Source organism: Piliocolobus tephrosceles, chromosome 6, assembly GCF_002776525.5.
Source record: "Piliocolobus tephrosceles isolate RC106 chromosome 6, ASM277652v3, whole genome shotgun sequence".
NCBI classification, from domain to species: Eukaryota; Metazoa; Chordata; class Mammalia; order Primates; family Cercopithecidae; genus Piliocolobus; species Piliocolobus tephrosceles.
Window position 1 is genome coordinate 4581238 of NC_045439.1, and position 18414 is coordinate 4599651.

The window sequence follows — 18414 nt, forward strand, 5'->3', positions numbered from 1 at the left end:
ACATCTCTACTAAAGATACAAAAATTAGGCCGGGTGCAGTAGCTCACACCTGTAATCCCAGCACTTCGGGACGCTGAGGTGGGCGAATAACTTCAAAAAGTTATTTGAAAACTTCAAAACCCCATCTATACTAAAAATACAAAAATTAGCTGGGCATGGTGGTGCATGTCTGTAATCCCAGCTACTCGGGAGGCTGATGGAGGAGAATCACTTGAGCCCGTGAGGCAGAGGTTGCGGTGAGCCAAGATTGCGCCATTGCACTCCAGACTGGGCAACAGAGCGAGACTTTGTCTCAAAAAGAAAAAAAAAAAAAAATTAGCCAGGTGTGGCAGCAGGCGCCTGTAATCCCAACTATTTAGGAGGCTGAGGCAGGAGGATCACTTGAGGCTGGGAGGCAGAGGCTGCAGTGAGCTAAGATCGCCCCACTGCACTCCAGCTTTGGCGACAGAGTAAGACTCTGTCTCAAAACAAACAACCCCAAAAAACTTCATATAACTGTAAGGCTTTCTGATGTAACATATTGAGAAAGAATGAAGTCACATTAGTATTTCTGCCAAAATCGTATAACCTGAATCTAAACATCGGGCAAACCCAGCAGTTCCATGAAGCTATTCATTTGCAAATGTCAAACATGTCAGTGTCATATAAGGTACACAAAGGCTGAAGTACTACTCCAGGTTAAAAGAATTTAGAGTGACAAGAAACTAAAGTGTGATCCTGGACTGGACTCTGAATCAGGGGAAAATTACTATAAGGGACATCATTGAGACAATCTGAACATGTACTATAATTAGAGAATAATACTGTAGCAATCTTACACTTCCTGAATTTGATCATTGTACTGAGGCTATGAATGAGAATGTCCTTGTTCTTAGGAAATACACACAAGTATTTAGGGATAAAGGAGCATATTGTCTATAACTAATTGTCAAATGATTCAGGGGAAAAATGATAATGCAAAAGTGGCAAATATTAACAACTGATATCTGGGAGTTCTATATACTATTCACGCAACTCTTCTGTAACCTGAGATTACTCATAGTAAGTTTAAAAAATGCAGAATCAATTATGACATTTACATATTTAAATCTGGATATGTCTACTAGGATACATTAGCACAATCTTTCTGAAAGGTGGAAAATCTGGTAACATGCATTAAAAATTTTAATGTTTTGCATGTGAACTAGTAATGCTGTCTTTAGAATTTATCCTAAAAAGAATCAAACCTGTACATAGAATGTTTACTAGTTATTTGTAATAATGAAAAATCAGACATCCTGTTGTCCCCTGGTGTATGTGGGAAATTGGCTCCAGGATTCCCCTGGGACACTAAAATCTGCAAATGTTAAGTTGCTTATGTAAAATGGCACAGTATTTGCATATAACCTATGCACATCCTCCAGTATACTTTAAATCATCTCTAGATTACTTATAATCCCTAACACAACGCAAAACTATATAGTTGTTACACTAGCTGTTTTTTACTTGCTTTCTTATTTTTGTACTATACGTATTGCTTTTTTCCCGCAAATATTTTCTATCTGTGGTTGGTTGAATCTGCAGATGTGGAACCACAGATATGGAGGGCCGACTGTGATCTGAGAGTATTATCAGATATGCTACATATATTATAGCTCGAACAGAAGATAAATGCCATGATATGGCAATTAAAAGGACAATATTTTATAATTTATATTGTCTTGGAAATCCCAATTTGAAGACATGAAATCAAAGACACTGAATTTAAAGACCAGAAATCTTTTGAGCGTTTTCTTTTTTCTTTTTTGAGACGGAGCTTCGCTCTTGCTGCCCAGACTGGAATGCAATGGCACAATCTCGGCTCACTGCAACCTCTGCCCCCGGAGTTCAAGCTATTCTCCTCCCTTAGCCTCCCAAGTATCTGGGATTACAGGCATGCACCACCATGCCCTGCTAATTTTTTTTGTATTTTTAGTAGAGACGGGGTTTCTCCATGTTGGTGAAGGTGGTCTCAACCCAACCTCAGGTGATCCGCCCACCTCAGCCTCCCAAAGTGCTGGGATTACAGGCGTGAGCCACCATGGCGGGCTTGAGTGTTTTCTTAATGTGTTTGTCTGAGTCAATTAAGATTTATATGAATTTTAGGCCAGGTGCGGTGGCTCATACCTGTAATCCCAGCACTTTGGGAGGCTGAGGCAGGCGGATCTCCTGAGGTCAGGAGTTCAAGACCAGCCTGACCAACATGGAGAAACCCCATCTCTACTAAAAATACAAAATTAGCCAGACATGGTGGTGCACGCCTGTAATCCCAGCTACTTGGAAGGCTGAGGCAGGAGAATCGCTTGAACCCTGGAGGCGGAGGTTGCAGTGAGCTAAGATTGCGCCATTGCACTCCTGCCTGGGCAACAAGAGGAAACTCCATCTCAAAAAAAAAAAAAAAAAAAGATTTCTATTAATTTTCTTAGTAAGAATTTCCGAGTTTGAAAAGAAAAAAGATTCATATTAATTCACACAAATTTATAATCTGAGATAATGATAATATTCATACTACTCACCTATTGGATTTAACCCCATAATGAATGTCTATGTTGATGTTATAGGAAATGAATTCTTTTTCTTCTTCTCCTTCATCACCAACGTCCTCTACAAATCATAATAAATATATCAAATTAATATCAACATTTCCAATTTCTTATTTATCAACTGTTTAGACAATGACTATCCCCTCCCCACTCCCAACCTGACATATCAACACCTACATGACCTGGCACTATTTTTCCCTTCCCATCCGTTTTTTTCCTCACTCCTGACTTTGCTGTGTGACTCTGGGCAAGGTAGTTGTCTGCGAAGTGGGGTAGTGTGGGCATGCCAGGGCTTCTGCAAGGATAACTGAGTTGACGCTTGAAAGCACTGGAACAGGGCCTGGCCGTGGGCGGTGCTAGCCGCTACAGGCTATGGCCAAGTTCTCAGCGTCTCATCCCAGGAGGCTCATCCATTGTGCTTCAAACACAGAAGACACTTTCCGCCCCTGCTCTCAAGAATATTCTGCTCAGCTGTTCACTCAGCACCACCTGTGTGATGGGCATTTTACTAAGCACTTTACAGCTATCGTATATTCAACCCTATGGGGTTGGTGTGACTATGATTATCCTTGTTTTCTCCTTAAAGAATATCAGTAACTTGCCCACAGACACTTGGGTGGGAAGCAACAATGTGAGAATTCAGAAGTTTGTGATTCCAAAGTCCAGGCTCCTCACCACGATGTAGCATGGCCAGTCTTCATCCAGGCCAGGCCCAAGGCAAATCCCAATCAAGAAAACTATCAAGAAACATCCCAGGCTGGGCGTGGTGGCTCATGCCTGTAATCCCAGCATTTTGGGAGGCTGAGGCGGGAGGATCACAAGGTCAGGAGATCGAGACCATCCTGGCTAACATGGTCCCAACTCTACTAAAAATGCAAAAAAATTAGCTGGGCTTGGCGGCAGGTGCCTGTTGTCCCAGCTACTCAGGAGGCTGAGGCAGGAGAATGGTGTGAACCCAGGAGGTGGAGCTTGCAGTGAGCCGAGATCACGCCACCGCACTCGAGCCTGGGCGACAGAGGGAGACTTCATCTCAAAAAAAAGAAGAGAAGAGAAGAGAAGAGAAGAGAAACATCCCCAGGGTCACTGAGAAGCATTCGTCTAGCCTTGCCCTCTGCTGCACCACAGCACTTAATCTGAGTCTGCTCTGGGTTTGACTCATGAATGTGTCTTCCTCCCCACCTGTGAGCTCTTGGAAGGCAGAGACCACGCTAGATTCCACACAGTACAACATGCACACGGAGACCACGCTGGATCCCACACAGTACAACATGCACACGGAGACCATGCTGGATCCCACACAGTACAACATGCACACGGAGACCACGCTAGATTCCACACAGTACAACATGCACACAGTAGTCATTTTCATTAGTTTACGGAGGCTGGGTGTGGTGGCTTACATCAGTAATCCCAGCACTCTGGGAGGCTGAGGTGTGGATCACTTGAGTTTAGGAGTATGAAACTAGTCTGGACAACATGGTGAAACCATGTCTCAGTTTTTTAATAATAAAATTTAAATTTAAAAAAGCTTACTGGAAATTAATAGTAAGAGAGCCTCAAGAAGCATGTGAACCAAATTTCTAAATTAAAAATCAAGATTGAAAAACTAAAAAAAGTATAATAGAAAATAAACCTCTACATCTAGTACTAATCCACGCGATGCCTAAGCATTCTAGTCAAATTATCTTTGCAATGATGTACTGTATGAAATATATATTGGCAAAAATTACAATCTAATTTAGCATGATTATTTTATACATAGTTCACCTTTTTTTTTTTTTTTTTTTTGAGACGGAGTCTTGCTCTGTCGCCCAGGCTGGAGTGCAGTGGTGTGATCTCGGCTCACTGCAAGCTCCGCCTCCCGGGTTCACGCCATTCTCCTGCCTCAGCCTCCTGAGTAGCTGGGACTACAGGCGTCGGCCACCACGCCCGGCTAATTTTTTGTATTTTTAGTAGAGATGGAGTTTCACCGTGGTCTGGATGTCCTGACCTTGTGATCCACCCGCCTCGGCCTCCCAAAGTGCTGGGATTATAGGCGTGAGCCACTGCGCCCAGCCGGTTCACCTTTTAAAAGTCATGTAAGAAAGGGAAGGCTAGGGGCGATGGCACACCCCTGTAATCCTAGCACTTTGGGAGGTCAAGGCAGGTGGATCACCTGAGGTCAGCAGTTTGAGACCAGCCTGACCAACATGGAGAAACCCTGTCTCTGCTAAAAATACAAAATTAGCCAGGCATGGTGGCACATGCCTGTAATCCTAGCTATTTGGGAGACTGAGGCAGGAGAATTGCTTGAACCCGGGAGGCGGAGGTTGTGGTGAGTCGAGATCGCACTACTGCACTCCAGCCTAGGCAACGAGAGTGAAACTCCATCTCAAAAAAAAAAAAAAGAAAGAAAGAAAGAAAAGGAAAGGGCAGTAGCTTTAACAGATCAAGTTCTATTGCTTAGAAGATATGTGACCTTGAGAAAGTCATTTTTCTTTCTCTGGGCTTCGAATTTGTGAGGTGTAAAATGGGCGGTGAAACAGGCAGTAGAATATTGAGTTAGGTGGTCTATAAGGTTTCATTAAGCACTAAAAACTATGAAACCTGGTTATATAGGGTCTGGGCAAAAGCTATTTGCTTCCTTAGTTGTTGTTTTAAAAATCTTGCTCCTTCTGCAAGCATTTTATTTTAATTAATTTATTTATTTAGAGATAATGTCTTGCTCTGTCGCCCTGGATGGAATGCAGTGGCTTCATCAGAGCTCACTGCAGCCTTATCTTCTGGGTTCAAGAGATCCTCCTGCCTCAGCCTCCCAAATAGCTGGGACCACACGCTCAAGCCACCACCTTCAGTGGATTTTTAAAACATTTTTTAGAGACAGGGTCTCTCTATGTTGCTCAGGCTGGTGTCAAACTCCTGGGGCTCAAGAGATCCTCATGCCTCGGCCTGGCATTACAGGAATGAGTCATTACCCCCAATCCTTGCTTCCTTAGTTTTAAGATGAGACAAATACAAAATTCACACTAAAGAGTATAAAATATTAGTCTATCTGGCCAGGCGCAATGGTTCATGCCAGTAATCTCAGCACTTTGGGAGGCCGAGGCGGGCAAATCACTTCAAGTCAGGAGTTCAATACCAGCCTGCTCAACGTGGTGAAACTCCATATGTACTAAAAATTCAAAAATTAGCCGGGTATGGTGGTGGGCGCATGTAATTTCAGCTATATGGGAGGTTGGGGCAAGAGAATTGCTTGAACCTGGGAGGTAGAGGTTACAGTGAGCTGAGATCAGTCTCAAAAAAAAAAAGTGTATCTATCAAGAGAACAATAATTTTTCTAAATTATTGTTTTGGATATATTTGAATATAATTTTAGGAAGAGGAAGGAGTAGACGGCAGAACATTCTAGTATGCCAGATACTTGCTATTTTTTAAAATGACCATTAAAAAAACTAAAGAAGTCAACCGATTTTTCTAACCACTCAAATGTAGCTAGACCACAAGAGAAATCACACTGCCTGAAAGCAGCCACACATGATTACAACCTGTAAAATGCAAGCAGAAAGAATAAAGAACTATCTCCAAACTGAAACAGCTGTCAAAGTAGTGCGATGACTTTCTCCCTCAATCTTCTGAACTTTCCATAACATTGCTCTACCACATATATAAAATATGCCATCAAAATAACACCAAAACAATACACAGAAAATAAAATTAACATTCTATAAATTCAAAGGAAATCACTGATGCAACTAAAAATATGGCTTGTTAACTCTGAATCATTTCTTCCCCCCCATAAAGAGTCATCACTGGTACAAATAAAATAACGCAGAAATTGTGCAGTCAGGACACAGCATCTGAGCATGTGGCCCGCACTTCCTAATGCAAACCGGGTTAGGGGAACTAGGCGCCATTCCAAGAGATGAGTCACCGCCGTGTAGCGAGTGCTCTAGCTCTGTACTGGGAATACTGCAATGCAGTAGAATACTGCCTCAGCTCAGGAAGGCACACCCGATGACATAATCCTCAAACAATGATCATGCAAACAGATATTCCCTGCTGCTTTGTTAAATTCTAACTTCTCTTAATAATAACTTATGGAAGTTGCTATGAATCAGTCACAGAAAACATCTTGGACAAGTCTTTTTGTGTATATTCCCTACATAAAGACACGGATCAAACACAGTTGAGTATGTCTGACTCTCATTTACAGTCACACAATTTAGGACATTGTTTCAAAAACTGCCATCAAATAATAATCTGACATTCTACTTTTCTTTCTTTCTTTTTTTTTTTGAAGTTATTCAGAAGAGGAAAGACACTTGATTATTGTTAATCCTGTTCTATTTAGAAGCTTACATACAAACACAATCTGCAAGTTTGATTAGCTAATATCACTTTCAGTAAAATTTGAATCCATTTCCTTATGCTTGGCAGTTACTAGTTGGTACAAAGTTACTGTTAACATGTAACAGACCAATACTGTACTATCTGTCCATGCAGTCGAAGAATCAAAGTACTGGGCCTGCTTCATGAGCTCCTTCCCTGCAAGCTATGCTGACACATTACAACAACTTGTGAACACTTTCTTGGTCAACTTCTGAGAGTTTACTGAATTTTTAGAGATGTTCAAAATGGCATTTAGCACTAATGTGTGTATACTTTTATTCAAAGACAGTTTAATGTATTTCAAACTACTAGTCATTTGTATCACTCAACTATGAATTACGTAAGCACTACATCTGTTTTATTTTCTTTTGAGACAGGATCGCACTCCGTCACCCAGGCTGGTGTGCAGTGGTGCAATCACAGCTCATCACAGCCTTGACCCCTCTGGGCTCAAGTGATTCTCCTGCCTCAGCCTCCTGAGTAGCTGGGACTACAGGTGTGCACCACCACGCCTGGCTAACTTTTGTCTTTTTTGTAGAGACAGGGTTTCTCCATGTTGCCCAGGCTGGTCTTGCTCCTGAGCTCAAGTGATCTGCCTGCCTCAGTCTCCCAAAGTTTTGGGATTACAGGCGTGAGCCACTGCACCCAGCCAGCACTATGTCTCAATGAAATATAAAAACTATGCAATTTCGATTACTTTAAGAACCATGTCACCCTCGACTGGGCCCAGTTGCTCATGCCTGTAATCCCAGTAGTTTGAGGGGCCAAGGTGGGTGGATCACTCGAGCTTAGGAGTTTGAGACCCATCTGCGCAAGACGGTGAAACCCAATCTCCACAAAAAATACAAAAATTAGCAGGGCGTGGTGGTGCATGTCTGTGGCGGGAGGATCTCTTGAGCCCAGGAGACCGAGGCTGCAGTGAGCCGAGACTGCACCACCGCACTCCAGCCTGGGTGACAGAGCAAGACCCTGCCTCAAAAAAGAATGATACGGCCCTCTCCTGAGTAGACAGGGCACGCCCTCTCAAAGTTTGGTGAATGGGCAGTTGGAAAAGGGACAAAGCACACTGGTAAAGTGCCAGGTGAGGCTGCCCAAATCCTGCACCCTTGCTCATTCACTCATGTACTCTTCCTTCCAAACTTTCTCCCAGCCAGAGAGCAGATCTCTTCCTAGTCTCAAAGCCATTCATTTCCTTTGGCCCACGTGTACTACCAAATTGCATGTTAAAGGTTCCTGGGGTTCTCTTTATCTTTTGTCTTCTTTCCCTTTTAAAATTTCAAACATGGGCCGGGAACAGTGGCTCACGCCTGTAATCCCAGCACTTTGGGAGGCTGAGGCAGGTGGATCACCTGAGGTCAGGAGTTCGAGACCAGCCGGCCAACATGGTGAAACTCCATCTCTACTAAAAATACAAAAATTAGCCAGACGTGGTGGCACATGCCTGTAATCCCAGCTACTCAGGAGGCTGAAACAGGAGAATCACTTGAACCCAGGAAACGGGGGTTGCAGTGAGTGGAGATCACGCCACTTGGACTCCAGCCTAGGTAACAGAGCAAGATGCCGTTTCAAAATAAATAAATAAATAAAATAAATCCCAAACATACTAATATCACATCATTCTGGTCAATCACTATTATACACGGCCTCCCTTTTTTTCCTGCCTTAGCGTTCCCCTTTCTTGTCTCTGGTGCTTTCTCTTGTCACATGGACTTCCACCTTTTCATCCTCCTGAGGGGCCATGACTTCTTCACCGTAACCACTCCCTGCTCTGGTACAAGGCTCAGAACATGGTGAGAAAGTCAGAGCATTCTTCTCAACCTGAGGACTTCCCTGTAACATCATTAGGAGTATGAAGGGAGCATGAAATCCCATATAATATTTATATTTAGTGTAAACTGGAGTTCATTTTGGTATTTCCAGAAAAGAAAAGAGAAAGAATTTTTAAAAACCTAGTAAGTTATTAACACCCAAGGAATTTAAGACTTGGTACTTTTCAAGTTACTACTAATTCAAAAGAAATGACAGATACCAAGGCACTGCAGAGACGAGTGTTTAGGTTTCAGAACACTCCATAGAACATCCTTTTCCCAATTGTGTCTTAAAATCCTAGGGTTTTGGTTTCCTCACTCATGAAGGATGAGGGCTGGACTAAATCTCTCTTGTTGCTTCCAATCTGACATTCTCCGATGCTAACACGCAATTTTCATCCATGTTTACTTTTTTTAAAAAAGTGGTAACTGTTTTCCCTTTGCTGTACATACATTTCACTTAGTATGTATGCTACACCGCACGTTCAGATTTATCTTGCTGCAGACCGTGTCCCCCACAGTGTGACGGCATGGGGCAGTAAGAGCCTCCCTGACGTGCGGATACCACTGAGTCCAGAGCCTGGTAGCTAGGTTTGTTCTCTCCTTTTGAACTGGAGGCCCCTGGTGCAAACATGCACTGCCAGATCTTTGGTCAGGCCAGGAAGCATCTGAGTCTGCTCCATCTCTGTGTCTGCTGGAGCTGGAGGTACTGGAGCAACACCGTATGGCCTGTATCTGGCACTGTTCAATCCAGATTTTACTTGGGACAGAAAGAAGAACTGAGCGCCCTAGAACAAACTAGGTCACAGGGATCAAGACGAGTTCTACTCAGTGAATGTGGATTACAGTAAACTGAAGAAAGAAGGTCCAGATTTCTAAATAAAATGTTTCACTATAAAGCTATTCAAGCTGGGCGCGGTGGCTCAAGCCTGTAATCCCAGCACTTTGGGAGGCCGAGACGGGCGGATCACAAGGTCAGGAGATCGAGACCATCCTGGCTAACACGGCGAAACCCCGTCCCTACTAAAAATACAAAAAACTAGCCGGGCGAGGTGGCGGGCGTCTGTAGTCCCAGCTACTCGGGAGGCTGAGGCAGGAGAATGGCGTAAACCCAGGAGGCCGAGCTTGCAGTGAGCTGAGATCTGGCCACTGCACTCCAGCCCGGGCGACAGAGCAAGACTCCGTCTCAAAAAAAAAAAAAAAAGCTGCTTTAGGGCTGGGCACGGTGGCTCAAGCCTGTAATCCCAGCACTTTGGGAGGCCGAGACGGGTGGATCACGAGGTCAGGAGATCGAGACCATCCTGGCTAATACGGTGAAACCCCGTCTCTACTAAAAAATACAAAAAAAAAAAAAACTAGCCGGGCGCAGTGGTGGGCGCCTGTGGTCCCAGCTACTCCGGAGGCTGAGGCAGCAGAATGGCGTAAACCCGGGAGGCGGAGCTTGCAGTGAGCTGAGATCTGGCCACTGCATTCCAGCCTGGGTGACAGAGCGAGACCCCGTCTCAAAAAAAAAAAAAAAGGCTGCTTTAGAAAGAAGGTCTTGCAGAAGCCATCAACACAATTTTCCACTTAACCAGAAAACATTTCTCCTCTAAATGCATGAAATCATGTTGATATGCTGTGTTGGAGATTACACTGATTAATTTACATTTCTTCACCCTTTAGAATTAAATCCTCAGGCTGGATGTCACGGTGCACGCCTGTAATTCCGGCACTTTGGGAGGCTGAGGTAGCAGGATCACTTGAGTCCAAGAGTTCAAGACCAGCCTGGGCAACATGGGGAGACCCTGCCTTTACAAAAAATAAAAAATGAGCCAAGCGTGGTGGTGTGTGCCTGTATACCAGCTACTAGGGAGGCTGAGATGGGTGGATCGCTTGAGACCAAAGGTTGAGGATGTGGTGAGCTGAGATTGTGCCACTGCACTCCAACCTGGACAACAGTGAGACCCTGTCTCAAAAAAAAAGTTCCAGGTCTCAAATACTGAAGTGTTAAACAAACAAGTGGGGTGTGGTGGCTCACACCTGTAATCCCAGCACTTCGGCAGCTGGAGGTGGAAGTATTACTTGAGCCCAGAAGTTCGAGATCAGCCTGGGCAACATGGTGAGACCTCATCTCCATAAAAAAATGAGAAAATGAACTGGGAGCCCAGGAGGCCGAGGTGGCAATGAGCCATGATTGCGCCACTGCACTCCTGCCTGGGTGACAGAGCGAGACCCTGTTTCAAACAAAACAAAACCCTCTCCCCACCAAAAACAAACAACCCAAACTACACACGCTCATACAGACCAACCAACCTAGCACCCGATTCCAGGCAGGTCATGAACAAGCTGGAGAGCACAGACAAGTCATGGAAACGTCAGTTCCATCAGCTGAAAACTGAAGTATACCCAACCAACGGGGATATACAACCAAAAAATGGTCCTTGAAGCAAAAAATGCGACAAAAACATCATTAACATAAAATGGCTCGTTAAGTAATGAACACCTGTTTTGTCACCATACTGTTAAGTACACTACCAGGAAGATAATTTCCTACCGGCCAGGAACTATAGAAAGGTTTCTCTTTTTAAAATGAGAGCTATAACTTAACAATCCCTTTTTCCCACAAACTCTCCAATTCCTCAGTGTCAAGATAAGTTGTTAAGTTCACATTTATTCTATACTTTGAGTAATGCTGTACTTGATTTATTTTAGAGATAGGGTCTTATTCTGTTACCCAGACTGGAGCAACGTGGTATGATCCTAGTTCACCATAGCGTCAAACTCCTGGGCCCAAGCAATCTTCTCCAGTACCTGGGACTACAGGCATGTACCTACCACCATGCCTGGCTTATTTTTAAATTTTCTGTAGAGATGGGATCTTGCTGTGTTGCCCAGGCTGGTCTTGAACTCCTGGCCTCAAGTGATCCTCCTGCCTTGGTCTCCCAAAGTGCTGGGATTACAGGTGTGAGCCACTGCACCCAGCTCAATGCTGCACTTTAACTACAAAAGTTTATCGCTAGCTGGGGTAGTTAAAACAAACAAACAAACAAAAAATATATATAGTTTCACATAAAAATGTTTCCATATTCAATTACAAGTGTTTGGATACTTCCTTCCACAAAAAAAGCCAAAGGAATAAAATAAATAAAAGTAATTTCTACTGTTCATTAAATTACGTGACTTCATTGTTGGTGATCTTTATTCAGTTTAAATAATTCAGCTCTCTTTTCTGTATTAATGCAAGCCTGTCTTTTCACTGTAATTAACTACTGGATGCACATATTTGATTAAATGTACAAATGCCAAAGCTAACTCATAAAAGCCACCGAGAAGAAAGCCCTCCTACCAGAAGTGCTGGGTTTCTACTTACAGCTAAGGTGTCCTAGTGTAGCCAGGCTGCTAATAAGACAAAGAGACCTTCTATCATAAAACTAGATTAACTTTAAAACCTTTCCTTAGGTTTTTGTAAGTGAAAAATAAACTACAGACAGGTTGAATTGGTAGAAATACTTCAAGGATTGTTATAAATACAGAAATGAGGTAGGATTTCAATTTTAGATAGTCTCATTCCTTAGTCAACTTTCAAAAGTGCAAGTCATTATGGAGCTAAGATTTGGATACCTGCATATTTGTTTTGCTGAAAGAAAAAAAGGTATCCATAAGAAAACACAGAGACAATTTGTAGTAAATAGTGTACTACATAAACATAGTCCCCCACCCCAATAATTTTAGCAACATCCAATTTTAAAATGCCTGAAAAAAGTGAATTACTGGTGATCACTTTAGAAACAAAGTATAAAACTTAATTTTTTTTTTTCATAAAAAGAAATGGTGACCCAAGGTAAAAAACTAAAATAAAATCACTGATTCTAACACATAAACTATGCAATAAAAATATCAAGGATTAGCCATGGTCAAGCTACTCAAAATACAATTAACTTTAAAAATGCAGATTAAAATATATTTTAATAAAATAATGAGCCGGGCGCGGTGCCTCAAGCCTGTAATCCCAGCACTTTGGGAGGCCGAGATGGGCGGATCACGAGGTCAGGAGATCGAGACCATCCTGGCTAACACGGTGAAACCCCGTCTCTACTAAAAAATACAAAAAAAACTAGCCGGGCGAGGTGGGGGGCGCCTGTAGTCCCAGCTACTCCGAGGCTGAGGCAGGAGAATGGCATAAAACCGGGAGGCGGAGCTTGCAGTGAGCTGAGAACCGGCGACTGCACTCCAGCCCGGGCGACAGAGCGAGACTCGGTCTCAAAAAAAATAAAAATAAAAATAAAATAAAATAAAATAAAATAATGAATAGGCATTGAAAAATGACCACAAAGACATAGACCAAAAATGCTGACAGTGATCACATCTGGGTCTAACAATTCCCAGTGATTTTTACTTTAGCTGTATACTACATTTTCTACAATGACTATGTATTTTTTTGGGGAAAGAAAAAGAGTAGATGAGTTAATTTTTTTTTTTTAACTCTTGTGGCTTCCACTCAGGAATACATAACCCCAAACATCCCAGTAAACCACCCTCAACATCAATACTCTAAATATGCTCAAATGGTTTATTTGCCTTGAACATTCCATGTGGATATAAGAAAAAAATATTCTTTTACATGCTAATCTCTGGCAGGAAACCAAGACTACAGGGAAGCATCTTCTGAGTAAGAAAGAAACAAACTATCAGAAACACAGTGTGTGTTAAGGATGGGGCAGACAGTACAGGTTCTCTTACTGACAGAACCATACAGTTTTTTGAAATTTTAAGAAGCTTGTTGGCAAACATTTTTAGACAATCTCCAATCCCTAGAGGCTAACCTTGGACATCATCCTCAGGTGCTTAGATGGACGTGCCACACCCAAAGTGGTTGTAATGGGCTACAAAGTGGTTGTAATGAATCCATGAGAAAGCCTGGCTGCAGGCAAGCACCAGACTTAGATGAACGTAATCTTGGTGGTGGGCGATCATTATTTGAGGAGACAGTTGGAATACGCTAACTCTTGCCTCTTCCCCCCGCTAGAAGCCTAACCTGAATCTTTTTTTTTAAATCTGTAAAATTAGACTCAAATATTACAGGGTTATCATTAGGATCATCGAAGCATTAAACAAGTATGAGGTATGATCAGTGAAAACAAGCAGTGGACAGGGAACTGGGATACTGAGTCTAGTCTCAGGACTAGGATTAGCTGGTGACCTTGGGTGAAATCACTTAACCTGAGCCTCAGTTTCCTCAGGTGTAAAATCAGGATACACTCGTTCAGCAAGGATGCTGTGAAAGCATCTACCTACAACAGTGATGCTCGCAGGCCTGGGGCTGGCACCGTCGCTCTGTGGGCCTCGGCCTCTTGGTCCCCACAAGGCAGGGCTGGGACACCCGCCCGACCTCCTCCAGAACCAGAACCCCGGCTGTCCCCGGCTCCGCAGGTCTGCCCCCGACACATCCCTCCTGAAGGCCGCTTGGCATGGACACAAATCGAAACCGAAAAGCTCATGTGACATTGGAGGCAGGGATGCGGCCTCGCCCGCGCTCAGCCCAGGGAGACGCTGTCTCCACCCAACTCGGCCATCTTGAGAGGCCCGAGCAGACAAAGCGACCCCATTGTTTTAGGTGACGGCAGACGGGGACTCCTCTCCCCTCCCCGCGACGAGGAGCGGGGCGCCCTGGGGGCTCCGGGCCGGGCAGTGGGTGTGGCGAGGGCGAGCCCCGGGCGCCGCGTCGGCCTCTGCGGGGCGTCTGCGGCCCTGGGGACCCGGCCGGAGGGACGTCTGCGGCCGCCGGGCTCTGCCCATCCCGGGGTCATCTGCAGCCACCGGGATCCTCCCATCCCAGGGACATCTGCGGCCCCGGAGGACCTGGCAGGCCCTGCCCTCCGCGAAATTTGGCCCTGGCGACCCCGCCCTCAGCGGCTCCGCACCTTTGAGCGTGGAGCGCTCCACCAGCACCGTGTGGACCTGCGGATCCGAAAGGAACTTGCGCATCTGCTCCAGGGCGCTCTTCTCCTCCAGCGCCGCCTCCAGCGCGGCCGGCGCCTCGCCGCCGTCCTCCAGCAGCAGCGGCACCAGCTTGCGCAGGTGCTTCTGCAGCACCGACACGTCCGCCACATTCTGCACCGCCGACACTTCCAGGCCGGCCGAGCCGTCCTCGCCGCCGCCGCCCCCGGGCTCCGACATGGCGCCGCGCTCGGGACCCTCCAGGAGCGAAGAGAAGGCGGCCGCGACTCAGTGAGACAGCGAGCAAGGGACAGAAACCGCCGCCGGAAGCAGGAGCGTCCGCTAGCCCACGGCGGACTAAGGAAAGCCGGAGCCGGCTCCGCCCTAAAGGCACCCACTGCCAGCTGGCCCCGCCCCGCCCCGCCGGCGCAGCCGCCGCAGCCACCCGCGCTCGCTCACGGCCTTGGCGTCACGGCGTCGCGCGTGCGCAGGGGGCGGGCCCGGCGATTTCGCCGCGCGGCTTTCTGGGACTTGTAGTCTCCGCGCTGGGCGGGGCCCGCATCCACCGCACTGCGAGTTCTAGAGATGCGGACTTGGCTCGACGAGGTTGGTCCGAGGCCGTGTCTGTCTTCTTCCCTGCTGTGGACTCAGCGAATAGCACACAGCCAGAGAAACTTTATAGTGAATGAGTGATGTTACTGGCGAGAGCTAACGTTTAGTGAGCGCTTAGCCTGTGCCCGGTGTTGTTCTAAGCCCTTAACCTCTGATTGAATGTTCTCTCACTGAATGAATGAATGACTGCATATCAGGTACCAAAATATAGGCACGACAGATGTGTTATTAGATATAGACAGGGAGATTGAGGATACTTTTCAGAGGGGGAGGAGATGAGGGGCGTGCTCAGAGGCTTCCATTGCCAGGCTGGAAAGGGACAAGTGGGGAGGGGGCCTTCAGGGCAGTGTAAGGTTAAGCCAGTAATGACACCTTTACTGTAGGTAAAACCAAGCTGTGATGGGATCTGGTTCCTAATGACAAAAATCATTGTCCCCAAGGTCGCTATGAGGACCAAGAGGGAGACCTACTGAGAACGGCTACCTCCAGCGGTGCTCCTCCAGCCACCTAGAGCTGGCACTGTCATTGTGGGCCCCAGTATCTGAGTCCCTACAAGGCAGGGGCTGGGTTGCCTGCCCGCCAAGTTTCCCCCTAGTTCTGGCCCACCACCACCTCCTCCCCTACACCATGACTACATAAGGGCCAGAATCCAGGCTGCCCAGCTGGGTGCGGTGGCTCACGCCTGTAAACCTAGCATTTTGGGAGGCTGAGATGGGAGGATTGCTTGAGGTGAGAAGTTCAAGATCAGCCTGGTCAACACAGTGAGATCCCCATGTCTGTGTATATTTAAAAATTAAAAATTTTGTAAAATAGTAAAAAAATAGAATCCACGCTGCCCATATTTGTAGTTTAGAGATGGCAGGTTCTTCTAAGGGGTAGTAATTGGCCTTTGAAAGTTCACATTCATAACTTCTTTCTTAAGTTGGGTGGAGAGAGGGAAGCAATGGCGTTTTTTTTTTTGTTGTTTTTTTTTTAACAATAAAGTGCACTGTCAGAGTGCTGAGTCCTGATTGGTGGAATGATGATGGTATGATCTGATTCTCCCAAATCATCTTTGAAAAACTGTGAAACATACAATAAGCTTATTCCTTGCCTAATTACTGGTTGCTGGGTCCCAGGAGGTTGCTGGAACACGGAGACTAATCAGACGATTCTTTAAGGAGCATGTGAAAGAGGGGACAGATTAATACCCCATGGGACAGATTAATACCCCATCTTCCTGCTCTTCATCAGTCCACCCTGGTGTAATGTGCCCAAGCAGTTCTGAATAATCTTCCCGGAAAAAATAAATAGGCGACTGCAATTAATTTGTGCAATGATCCTAATGGTAATGAATAATAATAACACACCACTGACAGCGAACGCTGAGTGCTCGCTGCATGCTGGGCACTATGCAGAGGGTTTCCCCTCACATGTACTTTAGGGGTAGAAACAGGGGCAAAGAGGAATCTCTATTAGGTGCAGGTCAGTGAACTCTGAATAGGCCATCCACCATCTGAGACTCAGAAACCCGCAGGGACCTGGCTGATGGGCAGGCTGCATGCCGGCTGCACTGTGAGTCAGCACCAGGCTGGGAGACGCAGCCACTCGGGGATCCAAAGGACTCAAACATCTGCAACCTGGCCCCAGGCCAAGAGAACAAACTGCAGGCTCTGGATTTGCCACCCTGTAGAACAGGCTCAAAATGAAACATGTTTGTTATTTCTAACTGGATGGGAACTGAAGGAACCTGAACAATCAGTGTACAAGGATTCATAAATGGACCAAACATGCTTGCTTTTTGTTCTTGAAAGATGTTTGTTGTATTTAATATATAATGAGAAGAGCGGTCAACACTGCCTGGTGCTGAGCACTTTAAGCGCATTACCTGGGTGGCTGGCTGGGCTGTGCCAGGGCTGAAGGGTGTGGGGAGCTTCTTTCGAGGTGCTCCTTCTGCCTCCTGGCACAGGACTCTGGCTCCAGCACACCCCAAGCTGACCCTGGTGGGGGTAGGGCCCCTCACCCAAACCTGGCCTTTCCCATCTCTTGTTCTGCTGCCTCAGCTTTCTCCTGTCTGTGGTAGAGTCTGCTTGGACAGACTCTGGGCAGGGTAGGGGGCAGGGCAAGCTGGAGAGAGAATTCGTTCTAGGTTGATGTAGGATGATAGTGGCTGGTGGGGCACTTGTATGCTATCGGAAACCAGTGATGAACTGTCTGCATGGATGAGATCCCATCCATTCCCACCTTCTCTTCAAAATACCATACACAGCGTCTCCTCCAGTCTAAGTCTCAAGTCGGGTGCCCAGTTTCATACCATCCTTCCTCTCCCTCTCCCAACCCTCGGGCAGGACCAACCCCCTCAGAGGAACCACTGCTGCCCCAGCCCTTTTGGGCTCTATGCCCAGGATCTCCCCTCCACTCCCTGAAAATTCCACATTGGGCCAGGTGTGGTGGCGCACACCCTTGGTCCCAGCTACTCAAAAGGCTGAGGTGGAGGTCGAGGCTGCAGTGAGCTGTGATCTCACTACTGCACTCCAGCCTGCAGGACAGAGTGAGACCCCGTCTCTAATAATAATAATAATAATAAATAATTTAAAGAAAAAGAATTTCCATCTTGGGCTCATTCGTTCATTCATTCATTCATCCCCACTTGTGACAGCAGGGAGGTCTAAGCTTCTCGGGATTGTTAGCACCAGCAGGGCCTGGACCAAAGTGTGCACTTGGTTGGTGGGTGTGAACTAATGCCTTACCCTGAGGAAGGGGCGCTAGTGGTGGCCCTGAGGACACGGGGTGCACTGTGGATCAGGACCTTCCTGGCCACATCTCTGGGGCTGTCAGGGTGCTGCTGGAGGGCAAGGCTGGGACTTCACAGGGTTCGCAGGGCTACAGGACGCTTTCTGAGGAGGCTCATTCCAGGATCCACCCCCTTTCTGTCTTGATCCCTTGTCAAATGAGCTTCAGGGTGAGACTTGAGCCAGATCTGGTTCCTGGAGGCTTTGACCCCAGCAGGTTGCAGTTTGAAGCGCGTGATGAGAACAGAACGGTCTCTTGGCGCCGTCTAGTGGCAGAGGAAGACGTGTCGCATGGAATTTTCTTCTGCTTGTAGGGGGCCCACCTCCCCAGCCTGCTGCCCATCCATCCTGGTGATGCCAGCAGGCTCACCTTCC

At 46.1% G+C, this 18414-nt stretch overlaps 1 protein-coding gene across 1 annotated transcript in view; it reads right to left on the bottom strand.

Annotated features, from left to right (window-relative positions):
• The window catches only part of DYNC1H1 (dynein cytoplasmic 1 heavy chain 1), an 82981-nt gene extending 67926 nt beyond the window's left edge, over positions 1-15055 (bottom strand). Inside the window, exons 1-2 of the mRNA XM_026455276.2 lie at positions 14641-15055; positions 2535-2622 (exon numbers count right to left, since the gene is read on the bottom strand). Of these exons, the coding sequence (XP_026311061.1) occupies positions 2535-2622; positions 14641-14896 (344 nt within the window). The 5' untranslated portion in view covers positions 14897-15055. The remainder of the gene's footprint in view (positions 1-2534; positions 2623-14640) is intronic.
• Positions 15056-18414: the final 3359 nt, after the last annotated feature.